This window comes from Tachypleus tridentatus, chromosome 5, assembly GCF_004210375.1.
Source record: "Tachypleus tridentatus isolate NWPU-2018 chromosome 5, ASM421037v1, whole genome shotgun sequence".
Classification (NCBI taxonomy): Eukaryota; Metazoa; Arthropoda; class Merostomata; order Xiphosura; family Limulidae; genus Tachypleus; species Tachypleus tridentatus.
The window spans coordinates 16,127,620-16,141,917 of record NC_134829.1 but is presented as its reverse complement, the minus strand read 5'-3'; the positions used below and the strand labels follow the sequence as shown (position 1 = coordinate 16,141,917).

Here is a 14,298-nt window from a genome sequence, read left to right as displayed (position 1 = left end):
TTAAAACGATTCTTAAGCCTCATAACGTCGTTACAGTACATGGCAACACGTTAAGCCATCTTCTATGTGAAGACCGTGCACCATGACAATATTGTTGAAGCGCAAGACACTCTATCATAAGGCTTACACTTTTAATACATGCTATTTCTCTCTGCACGCCTTCCCTTTCCATATACCATCTACTCTACAGAACCACGATATTTCCAGTGCTTATTTCAATAGTTTGATCTCACGATAATTCATATGTACTGATTCCGACGAATTAACAGGTGCGTGTTTCAGTTTACCAGCAGGAATAGATATTTCATTCTCCAACTGCCTGAAGTATATGATGGTTGAATGGATATATCGAGGAATTAGCTTTGTACTCGTAACTTGTTTGGCTTTTTTCAGTTGAATTCTCTTCGACTATCTCGCGTATTATTGCCAGAGGGAATGTAAGTGGGTTTTGCCTCTGATATATTACAAGATCACTACTGGGGTCCGACTTGTTGCAGGTTTCTTTCTGGGTGGTTCTGTTATCCCAGGTTGATCCATATTCATAAGTACAATAAATATCCCCAACATACCTTTCTACTGAAACTTTATATGGAATGTGGTTTTCACGTGACTCGCTTATTAGTATATAAAAATTCGTTTTAGTATGATGCATTTGACCATACGTACTGTGCACATTATATTAATCAGTTAATTAGTTATCTACTGAATATTACTGTGTTACAATAATATAACGTAAAAACTGTCTATTAATAGAACATAAACTGCTAAAAGAAATCATCTTTTATGGTATGAAACTAATAGACAAATCTCACAATACTTGAGAGAAATATATAATCAACAGATTAATGCTTAAGTTAGGAGACAATGAGTAATACTTAAGTTTATTAATTATTTTACCTTAGAATCTCTATGAACGTTAGATAGCAGAAAAGTACTAGGTGTCTGTATTGTTTAATTCACATTTTGCTGTTTTATAACCTTGTTTTGACATTAAGTTGATTTATTTTATTTCTAGATTTAAATACGCTTTAAAACTCACTTTATTGTTAACAAAAATTAACACTATTAATTAAATAGTGACAATAACTGCAAGGATGCTACAAAGACCATAAGTAATACAAAAAATAAAACCTGCATTATTTATGAATGAAAGAAGATCAATAGAACTAACCCTAAATATACATATATAAATGAATGTGTACATATAAAAATATATATATATATTTTGCTTTTATAACCATAAACCTCTCTGTTTTGTATTTCATGTATTTCCATCAATGAATTGCTATATGTGTAAACATTTGTGTTTATCATACTTGATGTACATTAGACGTATGTTTAAGATTGTAACTGCTGCAAAATTTATGCGAAGATTTTCTGGTAATGATCAAATTACTCATTTTTAGTATTATTCTTGTTATGTGTTATATAGTGCAGTGCTGAAATGTTATTACTATCTTATATTTAGTGTAATCACTCTCACCTTCAACTGTGTGTTTTTATTTGATAATAATATTTTCTTTCATTAGTGAAATTTTAACATGTATTAAGAATTTTAACATTTTGAGGTTTTTTAAAACGGAAATCATAAGAAGAAAATCTGGAAACTTTTAGAAAGGGCTAATAATTATTCCAACATTTTGGATCTGTGCCCACCGAGTATAAATAATCCTTCAGACCTGCCGTTAGGCCTCTGGTGGACTTTTGTGTCTAACTCATTAATATTTGTTATATTAAGTAACGTGGCACACAAAAATATTAAATTATGAAACTTGTTTCATATCATAATATCAAGTCTTAAGTAAACCTTCAACTTCACAAAATGTAGCAAAAACTATTTAGTTTTGCTTCTTTTCCACTGTTAATATTAAATAAAAATTTCAGTTATCTATTCAAAGACTTCACATTGTTCTTTAATAGTTGAAATGAAGATTTTTATTGTGTTTGTACGTGATTATATTTCATTAAACATCTCATACATTGCTATTTTAATATTTCTATAATGATACAAACATGTAAAACGCTTTGCTCGAAATTGAGAAAAACAAACATTTAATATGTTCGTCAGATGGAACATCGTCAAAGCTAGCAGTTATCAGAAGAATGTGCTGCCATCTAATGACAGTGTTTGTGTTTGATGGAGCTAAAAAAATAAGAAAAACGGTAACATTAATTTTGTCGACAGCATTTAGCTGTAATATAAAAAAATATAATTTACTTGCAATGTGTTTATATAGCATTGCAAGTTATATTTTACTTACCACATACACACACTTGTTTTTTCCGGGTTTCTGTTTTACCATTTGCAGGTGATTGTGATGATGTTTCTTTGTTGTTTACAATACTGCTCAGATACACATATAAACTCTTGGTCTGCTTCGTTTCCGGAGAACTGTAAAAACTGTCACTAATTTTAGACATATAGACTCTAGATAAGGAAGACTGTTAACGGAATCTATCTCCAGCTCTTAGACCATTCTATCGGAATCTTAGGTTACATCTATGTTTTTTAATTCGGAGCGCATTTTATGGCGACAAAAGGAGTTTGAAGTATGAAATGTTGATTTCACAGCCCCGAGCGCCATTGAGCTATGACTAGCTCACCCCTCATACACTTAACAGATAGGGGGAAACCAATTAATAGCTTATCAAAATTAATAAAATATTAAGTAATTAGTTAGGCCTTGTTGAAACAGCTTTGATAATTATATAAATTAAAAGTCCACGTTTTTTATTTTGTTAAATAATGATAGTCACAAATATTCCCTTATAAGGTTATCTAGTGCTAAGTTATTTATTAACTTTTACAGTTACCAAGAGAGTTAGTAGTAAGCCCTGCACTATCACGGTCACAGGATGTCGCCTCACGCTGATTGGCTGTCTCAGAGAAAGGGGAGTAGAGAGAACCGTTAAAAATAAAGACGTGTAAATTCCAAAAGTTGTTGTCGCAAGAGGGCGTTTCGACAGGGACGTGTTGCTTAGCCGCAATGACAGGCGGTCATCATGTCACATTTCAACAAATTGTCACCACACGATGCAGCTAAACGTATGGGAAACTGAAATTATATATAGTTCAGTAACAGACAGGCAGCTACAATGAATGATTACAGACTAGTACCACAAAGAAGAACATGTTTTTTTAGGCAGCCATGACTTATACATGTTTCATCATGTACATAAATAATCATTAATTAATTAAATCATTCTTAAAAGGATGCTTAAGACTAATTCAATAAATCATTTATAATTAAATCACCTCATCATAAAATATAGAGTATGTTTATAGGTAGCTACGATTCATACAATATATATGTCTTAACAATAATATAATTAATTAATAATTCAATAGTTAATTAAATCATATATAATTAAATCGTCATGAAGAGAACACTTAATGCGAATTCATCAGTTAAATAATTAATTCTAGAAAATACATTACATTTCCTTATCATTACTCTGTCCTAAAAGGACATTACGATAATTTAATTTTTTTCTCAATCAAGTGATAAAAGATTTTCAATACTACATTATTACAATTAAAAAAAACATCCTAAGAGGACTATCTTACTTAAACTGATGCATACAATACATGATAAGTTTACTAATTTGTGACAAGATAATTACCAAGTATTTTAGAAATACGGACTTTCACATATGCCTAATCGTCAATACTGCCATAGTTTTTAGTTAGTCATCACCATTAGATTCCATCTATGAACATAGGGCCGCAATCGCTTGCGGATTCTTCAATAAATATTTAAGTGAGTAGGTTGTTAGCCCACTGCACCGAGCCGTCCCTAATTTAGCAGTGTAAGACTAGAGGGAAGGCAGCTAGTCATCACCATCCACCGCCAACTCTTGGGCTACTCTTTTACCAACGAATAGTGGGATTGACCGTAACATTATAACGCTCCCACGACTGGGAGGGCGAGCCTGTTTGGCGCGACGCGGGCGCGAACCCGCGACCCTCGGATGACGAGTCGCACGCCTTACGCGCTTGGCCATGCCGGGCCCAATACTGCCATAGGATTTTAACAAATGTACTGTGACAGTCCTACAAGCCATCAATGACCAAGTTTAATTAGCCCTGCAGGGCCAGGTGGTTAAGGCACTCGACTCGTTATCTGAGTGTCGCGGGTTCGAATCACCATTACACCAAACATTTTCGCCTTTTCAGCCGTGGGGCGTTATAAAAGAGTGTTCAATCCTACTATTCATTGTTAAAGAGTAACCCACAAGTTGGCGGTGGGTGGGGATGACTAGCTGCCTTCCCTCTAATCTTGCATTGCTAAATTAGGAATGGCTAGTATAGTTAGCTTTCGTGTAGCTGTGGGCGAAATTCAAACCAAATGCACTAAATGACTTGGACATCAATCAAGTAATACAGTCAATATACCTTGAAAGTATAAATATTTACCAAAGGCAGCAAGGTGGAAAAGAACTAAGAAGATATATTTTTGCAAACAGGCCTCACACACAGAACTTATGCAACAAAAACTACACTTACATTAAACAACATATATCAGTTTTACTAACCAAAGTTTCAGACACAGTGGACGATGGTCTAAGAAATTCGCTTTTATTATATTTTAATAAACTGTTATCAATACACTTGACGAATGTGAGAAAATTTCCCCCACAACCTTAAAAAATTATATTTAAGTTACTGAAACATCTATAAAACATTGTGTGTGGATTTCATTGTCACTCAATATAACATACGTGTGATTTAGTATTTCTTTGTTTCCTTCTTATTAACGGCTTGGTCATTGTGCGCTCAACTCGCAATGTGCGGATCGCGGGTTCGAGTCTTCGATACTGAACATGTTTCCTCTTTTGACAATGGAGGCGTTATAGTATCACGGTGAATCTCACTATTCGTTAGTAAAAGAGTAGCCTGTGAGTTGATGGTGAGTGGTGTTGATTAGCCATCTTCTCTCTGGTCTATTGTTTCTAAATTTGGGACACCTAACGTAGATTATCCTAGAGTAGCTTTGTGCAAAATTCAAACGAAAAAGATTTATTCATACGAACAAAATTATACTATGGGCTATCAATGCTGTTCCTACTACGAATACGGAAACCCGGTTTTTTTGCACTCTGAGCCCTCAAACTTATTGTGGAATCACTGAGGGTACACGTTAATAAAAACTATTTCCAACAACAACAACAACTAACAAAAAATAACATATATCAAAGTTTTGAACATTTTAGAAGTTGTTATTTAGGAAATGCCACCTATTGGTAACAATTTAAAAATATATTCCCAGGTGATGCTTGTAAAGTTGGAGTTTGTGTATCTTGGATTTTGATACAGAGTATTTACACGAAAAATATAAAATAAACAACAAAGTTTTCTACACTTTATGTTATAAATAACAAAGTATCGTTTAATATACTTACAATTAACATACAACTTTAAATAAAGACTATCGCCTAATAGGCGTGACAATAATCATTATCCGTTCGTCATATTATCACTGTAAGGATTATACATGATTTACCGTAAGTCTGTGTCACTACTCTTCAAATGAGTAGGTGGTACTACAATCAGAACAAGTTAGTATAAGCTTGAAACTTATCTCACTTTGAACATCGTTCCCAGGTAGGACGTCGGTAAGTCTGTTAGTGTTTCATCTTCTCCCATCACGTTTTTCTTGAGTTCCTTCTATAACAACATGTTTTACTGGTACTTTATGTAAAATGGTGTGTTTTATTAATGTTTCTTGTGTATCATTATGTCAGACTAATACTGGTTGAATTAAAATATTGAGCTTCCAGTGCTTTATTTGTATGTACCATCATGGTTTCAGTGGGCGTCATTGTACTTAACGAGTGTTCAAAAGCTGTTGCTTTTCAGAATTTTCGCGCAAATTTCCACTAAGGTCAATAAGCACATAGCCATCCCTAAATTTGACCCGATAGATAAAAAAAACAAACAGTCACAATGAAATCACGAGCTACTTTTCTTAGTTCCAGTAGTGGAATTTGACTCTCATTTCCATAGTGCATCCATTGCTTCAAAGTTAGGAGTGCATTTGTGCAGCAAAGAGCCATGAACAATAAACCCGTTTCATGTTTTTAACATTTCATATGTTTTATGAGTATACAGACAAAGGTACTCGTCCCAGTGACGGGAAACATGTTTACGTTATAATGTGACGGTCAATCTTGGTAAAAGTAGCCCAAGAGTTGGCGTGGGTGGTGATGTCTGCCTCCAGTGACACTGCAAAATTAGGGACGGCTAGCACAGATAGCCCTAACCTTTCAAATATAAATTGTTTCATGGCCCAGTGACGGAAAAAGTTAATCTGTGTTTCTCCAGTGACAGAAAGATTTAACCTTTCAATATAAATTGTTTCATGGACTTTTTAAAAAAGTTAATTGTAACTGAATATTTCAATCATGCTAAAAAATGATCAAAGATAAGATACATTTCAGTCATGTTAAAGACGATCAATGATAAGATACAGTAACAGTCATGTTAAGAGACGATCAACAATATTTTGAAATGTGTATGATTGTTTGATTAATTCATAATTATTTGGAGTAGAATATCCTGCTGGTGAAATAAAATTTGACATCAACATTATTCATGCCTGTTATAGCGTTATTTTAACAATAAATGTTGAGTTTCGTCTGCCTGCACAGCTTTTCAAACGGGAGATTGAGAAACGCTCAGACAAACAACACGGTTCACAATATATATAAAGTTTATTTCTCCTAACAATTTGCATCTATCGTCACATTTTAGTAGTATTACCATTTGTTAGTAGTCTCATGTGAATTATCATATAATCCTAATACTTCGTTTATCAGAGTGTTTCGATAGTATTTTATAAATATCTTGAATATGTTTAATATTTCAGATATATAATAACACCTAACAGTAACTTTGTGTAACACGTGTTTCATGTTTGTTAGCATTGTTACTAGTGATTCATGTGTGTTAGCATGTGTTACTAGCGATTCATGTGTTTTAGCATGCATTACTTGCATGGATTGCAAGTGTTTCGTGTGTGTTAGCAAAGCTTGGTGGTATTTCATATATTCTTTGCTAGTGTTTCATGTGTTTTAGGATATCTTGTTAGCGTTTCGTTGGTATCGGTACTCTAAAGTGGTGTTTCATTTTTATCACAATGCTTTACTAATGTTCATTCAATTGTACCATTATGTTTCGTGTGATGAGTATAGTTTTACTATTGTTTCAAGTGAATCATCATGTTTTGATAATATTTCGTGCATATTAACATTTTTGTTGGTTTAAATGTTTGCCAAGTTTGATCTTTACCATATACTGAAAATTAATAATAATTATTACTTTTCCGAAGAAACTACTTCTGTCAATAAGAAAAAAAAACTTTCAACGGAAACCTGATGTGTGAGATACTGTGAGGAGCACGAAATTTCTCTTACATTTACGAGTCCATAGTTTTGTCAGAAATCAACCATATCATGTGCTCTCACATGATGTTATGTACACAATCACTTAGACTGCATTACTTGTTCTCGAAACTTACCAAATACATTTTTTCTCTTCGTAACAGTAACACGCGCATATCACAAAGTGTATATAAACAGCTGTCTTCTGTTGACTTTCCCTTGATTGTTCACCAGCCTACATTATCACCCCTTAGGCCTGTTCTTTCAGCTGCTGTTACAAAACATAATAATCCCAGTTGTCAGAGTTGCCCACTTTATTCTACCAGTTAAATAGGAACTCTTTAAATGTAGAGAAGGTATAATTCAACCAGGTTTACCTCTGTAACAACGATAGCTGAAATCTTGTCACCACTGACAATTATCTGTTATTTCATAGTGAACTGAATAAATGATGAAAGGTTTAATTCTTATCTTGGGTTTTATTGGTTTTCCTGTGTTTAATTCTCAGCCACTTTCCTCTTCTTTCCTAACCTGTCGTAAGTATTCAAGCGATCTTAGTAATTCATTCATTCTTTAGTTTCACACCTATGTTTTTTTTTGTAAAATACTTAGAGAGTTTTAATGGAAAATTATGTGTCTTCAAACGTTGTTTATATCAGCGAAGAAAAAAATACGTGGAGAGAGATAAAATAGTGGCCAAGAAAATTGTTATTTGTTATTTATTTGAAGACAATTTACTATTACAAGATTTATTGTTATAAAGAATGACAAGGTAGAAATGATGTTATATAACTTTGTATTGAGACAACCTCGTTCATAGACAATTCGAAGTTAACAAGGATTTAAAATGTTTATGATAAAACTGATACTAAGTAAAAGAGTAACCTTAGAAACAAGTAATTTAGTAACTCTTTAGTATAATACTAGAGAATTAAAACTATCAGACTTGATATATGTTTCTTAAATTCAATATTCTAAAATCCGAAAATATTGCACTCATTAATCGCCGGTATTAGACTTTTCGTAAAGTACGCCCCTTCCCCCCAGGGAACTTAATAACGCTGAAACCTGGATTCCGATATTCATGGTGAGCACAAAACATTGAGTTTATAGTGTAACGTTGAGGTAAACTAGAGACAAACAATATAAAATCCTAAGATTATTTATTTTTATTTATTTCACATATTTTCGTTTCTTCATTTTGATTTATTTCTCTTCTTTTTCTATAGCTCAACCATTCGTTACTGATGGAACAATTCCAGCGTTGAATTCTTTAGTAGAAGGCCTACCTTTACCAGTAAGAAAACATACAATGAAATATATACATCTCGTACCTTTTCCTTTGTTCTAACTATTTGTTATAATGAAGTCCAACAACATGTTAACCACTTAAAAAATCAAGTTCTTTTGGTTCATATTTCTTTTGTTTTGTTTAGAGCAGTGGTAGCCCTGTGGTAAAGCTTATTATTTCAGAGCTGACAAGGGGCGTTGAAATTCTCTGTGAAATCACAAAAATAGTTCCCGTACTTTAATTTCCCATAAATACGAGTACAATTTTACCTGCACCCCGTGGCATAGCGTCATGTCTGCGGATTCACACCACTAGAAACTGAATTTCCATACCCGTGGTGGGCAGAATACAGATAGCCCATTGTGTAGCTTTGTGCCTACTTTCAAACAAACTATTTTAGCTAAATACACAGGGCGGTTATTTATGCACTGATGTAAGTGTTTTATTATGCGTTGCCCATATCAGTTTTAAATGAATATCAAATTTGTGATTTCTCGGATTAAGCAATACAAAGAACAAACCACAAGATGATATAAATTTGTACTTAATTTGATATTTTAGTTATATTTTTTTAAACATTTTCCCAGACCTAAGTCAAAATAGGACACTTAACTGTTTTTCTGAGAAAAAATAACTTTTTGCAAGGACAACCGACGTGCGCTGAAAAAATGTAGAAAACTTCGTCTATTTATCTGTATTTTCAACACCATTAGCAAAACATCGGGTCATATTGTTTTCTCTATATTTGTCAAATAATGTATATGCGTAGAATATTTAAATATTATTTAGTCATACTTTTATATACGTATTTACTTAGGTGAGTCTAGGTGCACTTGTGTAACAAGATGGTGTAGGAATATTTGTGTAATAAGATGGTGTAGGAATATTTGTGTAGGAAGATCATGTAGGAATATTTGTGTAGGAAGATCATGTAGGAATATTTGTGTAGTGATGTAGGAATGCTTACATAGTAAGACGGTGTAGTTATACTTTTTAAGGTATAATTGAATAATAGGACGATGTAGATATATTTGTGTTTCAAGATAGCGTGGGTATATTTGTGTAACTAGGTGGTCATGTGTATCATTTTTAGCAAGGTATAACCCTGTAACTAGGTGATGTAGATAGGCTTGTGTCGCTAGGCGATTGAAGGTGTGCTGTTTTATAATAAATAGATGTAATATATGTAATTGTAAGTCTAGGTGAATGTTCATGAGCTTGGGTCACGAGAAATGGGTTTCTTTGCTTATGTCACTGGGTGTTTGTTTGTTTGAGTGTCTAAAAAGTTTCTGTACTTCTGTATATCTAAGTGGTGTAAGTCGGATTGTGTATCTATGTGTCGTTTATATGCAGTTAAGGAGAAATTTATGTTATTGTGGGCCAAGGAATGTGTACGTTACAAGACTGGTGCTCATGCGATCACCTATGTGGTGTGACTATGTACTTAGGTGATAGTTTATTTCCTCTTGTACCAAAGTAAATGTTTACATCCTTGTGTTTCTGTACTTATACACCTAGATCTATGTATTTATGTTTGTGCACTTTGATGGTGTTTGTATGTATGTTTGTTCACTAAGGTGTTGTATATACACATATGTGTATGGTAGTGCAGTGGTGTGTTTCTTAAATTGTTGTGTACGAAGGTGTATTTAAATGTTTAAGTGGGTATTAGGAGGATGTCTATGTGCCTGTGAATCAAACAGGTACTTGCATGCGTATTTACCTATTTATGCATTTAGATGGGTGTTAATATACTTAAATGAATGATGTATGATTATGAACCTATTTGAATATTTATAAGCTTTAATGTTTCTAGGTGGATGCTTATTTCCTTGTGAGAAACAGGTGGTTGGATATTTGCTGGGTACTGTATGTTTATGTACTTTGGTAGATATATGTCTTTTTTTTCTACGCGTAGGCCGGTTTTTATTTTTATATTCCTAGTTTGTGCATATATATCTGTGTACTTAGTAATGGCATTGTATATTTGTGCACCTAAATCTATGTTTGTGTAAGTTTATGCAGGCTTCTGTATCTAAATATATTTAAGTATTTGTACTCGTGTATTTAAATGGATATTTGTATGTATGCTTATATTGCGTACTTAGGCTGAGATTTGTGTATTAAGATGAATATTTGTAAGCTTGTTTACCTAGGTAGTATGTAAGTGTGTGTTTGTATACCTAAGTAAGTGTTAGCATGCGTATATGTGCAGGTAAGTGTTTATGTGCTAGGGTACTGAATGTGTACACAAATGAGTGCTTGTTTAATAACTACCTAGGTATATGTATGCAGGCTTATGAACCATTGATGGTGTTTGAATGCATATCTACATGAATGGTTTCTTGTTTTTCTATATAGGTATTAGTGTGACTGTGAACTAGGCCACTATAGAAATGTGTTTTGTGTCCAATATGCATGGCTGTGTAACCAAATGGGTGGATTCATGTCTGTGTACTCAGAGGGCAGATTGTATGCATACCTATATGTACCTAAGAGGGTGTTTGTTTGTATGTGCATCTCAGTGGGTGCATGTGTGCTTGATTACCTAACAGAGATATTGACTTTGTACATAGGATGGTGTATGTATGTTTGCGTACTTAAGGGAATGTAGATGTGTTTATGTATATACGTGGTTGGTTGAAATAAATATTTACTATAAAAACATCGTGATATGTATGTCTCTCTCGTATATGCATATAATGAATCCCAACAGAGGAAATTATATTAAAACGATTTTGAATATTCAAATTAGCATGCCACCTGATATTTAAAGCTAAGATAAAGTGCCTCATGCAACATAACTATATTTTAACATTGTTTGGCGTTACGCAAAATTTGTGTTAAAATGAAACAGCCAATTTCAACACATTTTATATACTCATATTATTAAAATGTTTTAAGATCAGAAGTTTAAAATTTTTAACATATAGGAATTCCCTGTACTTAATTCCATTGGAAAATAAAGTATGTTTCAGCTTAAGGTACCAGGGCCACATAGAAAGAAAGCTATACTAAGCAGTTCTCCAAATGAGATATACAAAATCCAGTATATTTTAACAGTAGAGAAATCACTAATATGAAGTTAAGTGGAAAACAATCATCCACATGAAGTAGGCAACAACTTTCAACATAATAAAAAAGTTATCTCCATCTAAAAACGAAACTAACAGGGCATGTATAAAGACATATTGATCAAGTTACCTGACGCAGCGCCTATAGATTTCTGTTTGATCCATTTGTTAAAGCAGGCGCTGGAAAAGCTTCATCTTCATAATCTATATGGATAAAACAAAGGTATCGGCGAAGAGTAGTATGCTTTGGACATGGCATCCTAATGATGGAGCCTTTTGTAATAGAAACTATGTTACAGGGCTATTTTCAAGATGCACAGAAGTCAGGTAAAGCATGATATCAGATGCGGAGACATGGACTTTAACGAAGTGCTAAGACTCTGAAATCGTTTTAGTATAACGCAATCAACTCTGTATATTTACTTTTTTTTTTACTTTTCCGACTAGTTTCCTTTGATACCTACATGTTTATCATAATAGATGAAGGATGCTTTCAATGCATGTAGAGAAGCTGTTTTACCTGGCTTAACAGACAACGAGTTTGTTGGCAAATTATGCACAGTATTTCAAGAGGTAAGAAAACATTTACAACATTTCAAAAGTTGAAAAAATATATAAATAAGATTAAAAATACTTAGAGACCATAAGAACATATATATATATATATATATGGCATTGATAGTATTTCAAGACTTGCAAGTATATACACAGAAAACAGTGACTTTAGTTGAAAATGCACAAGAAAAAATAGATGACATCGACAGTGTTTTGAGACGTACAGAAATTATAAAAATACACACATACGTATATATATATTGTCAAGGAAAGATTTTCTTCATTGACTTATTGTGGAATAAGTAACGTTTTAAAAGTCATACGAAATACTCTTTATTGATGTTAAATAAATGAAAAACATTGAAAATACTGCAATAAATTGTAATGTGGCTTTAAACAAGCTCTGTGTTTGTCTTTACGACTGCTTTCAAACGTAACAAATCACGTGATGAATATTACTATAAAACCCTTGAAATCAAATTTCGAGATACTAGCTAGGGTTAAAATCTTCTATTATAGCCTTTCTCACTTTAGTGTTGTGTACTCTTAGTTTGGCTTTAGCATTTGTGCTGTTTTCACACAAATATTTTTGTATTTCTATCTGTAGTTCCATGAATGTGTGATGAATAAGACGGTAAGTGAAAGCTTGAGGCTATTTGAAAAAAAATTGACCAGTGTTTCAGTCAAGTATAATTTACTATTAGAAAAAAAATAATCGCTCTGTCAATTCATCATAAAACTAACTGACACTTAAAATATTAGTAATTAACGTTTCATATTAGTGTTTATGAGAGAAGTATAAATTATTATGGATTTATAGTTTAAGATATAACCGATAGAAGAAAATAATTAAATCTAAGTTTAGTATATTTAGCTACATTTTATAGTTATTTATGAATTTTGAGAGATTTACAACATATTTATATATCCTCGTGTAAGAAACCATAACTGGTAAATTCTACATTGTTTTATTTATTTTGTACAGGATGCAGCAGTTAATTCTGAGTTGTTTTTGTTTCTTTAACTTATAACTTAGATGTGTTTCTTATATTTACAGGGAGGCTTAGAAGGCTTCTTTAATAGTCCATTTTTGGTATCCCTAAGGAATATCATTAACAAACAGCTTGAAATGGTGTGGTCAATGATGAGACATTTTTTTGGTGAAGACAGTCCAATAAGAACTTTCTTTCAACCTGATCAACAAAACCCTTTTTTCTCGAGTATAGGAAACATGTTCAACAGAATATTCCGTCAAAATGCTGGTTCAGCAATCCAAACTCAGTAAAATTTGCCAGAATCCTTGTTCAAATAAAAATGTAATAAATCAACCAGGCTTTATATTCAAATAATATATGAACTGAAACACCATGGTTTAGTGATGTGTCAAGTGTTTAAATCAAATCATTGCATTTTGCAATAGAATTGACATAAATTTTAGAAATGCATTCTCGAAACATGTTTTATTAAATATTTTAACAGCAAACAACAAACGAGATTAAATGACTTACTAAACGGAGAAAAATTACATGGTAAGTGTAACCTGCAATACACGGTTTTAGTTATATTCATAAATTACATTGTAAGTGTAACCTGCAATACACGGTTTTAGTTATATTCATAAATTTATATCAAACATTAAATTAAAAAATGTTTAATTCAATAAGCTATACGTCTGTCAAATTGAAAGACAGAATCGATTTTCTAAAGTCTGAAAGAATCACAGATATACACAGAAGATAAGGAGCTTTGAGGTTAACAGAGGAAGAGAGACAATATCATTCATTAAAAGAACAAGTCTCTAAATAACAATACTTTAAATAATATCTTTCACAATCTGTTACTTCACTATTGATTTAAATCACTTTCAAAGGCACAGCGTTGACCAATAAATCCACAACTTTTCAATTTTCACGTCTGTTGTTAAATACTTAAATTTTCGAATCTTTACTCGTTGTAATTTGTTATTTAAAACATTATTAAATCTTTAATTTTAAT

General features: G+C 32.6%; 1 protein-coding gene across 1 annotated transcript; it reads left to right on the top strand.

Moving 5' to 3' along the window:
• Positions 1 to 7,654: 7,654 nt before the first annotated feature.
• On the top strand, positions 7,655 to 13,671 carry LOC143250598 (uncharacterized). Its single transcript, XM_076501405.1, has 5 exons — positions 7,655 to 7,919; positions 8,613 to 8,680; positions 12,229 to 12,321; positions 12,911 to 12,937; positions 13,361 to 13,671. The coding sequence occupies exons 1-5, from the start codon at positions 7,832 to 7,834 to the stop codon at positions 13,586 to 13,588; spliced, it is 504 nt and encodes a 167-aa protein (XP_076357520.1). The 5' UTR covers positions 7,655 to 7,831; the 3' UTR covers positions 13,589 to 13,671.
• The last annotated feature ends 627 nt before the right edge of the window (positions 13,672 to 14,298 follow it).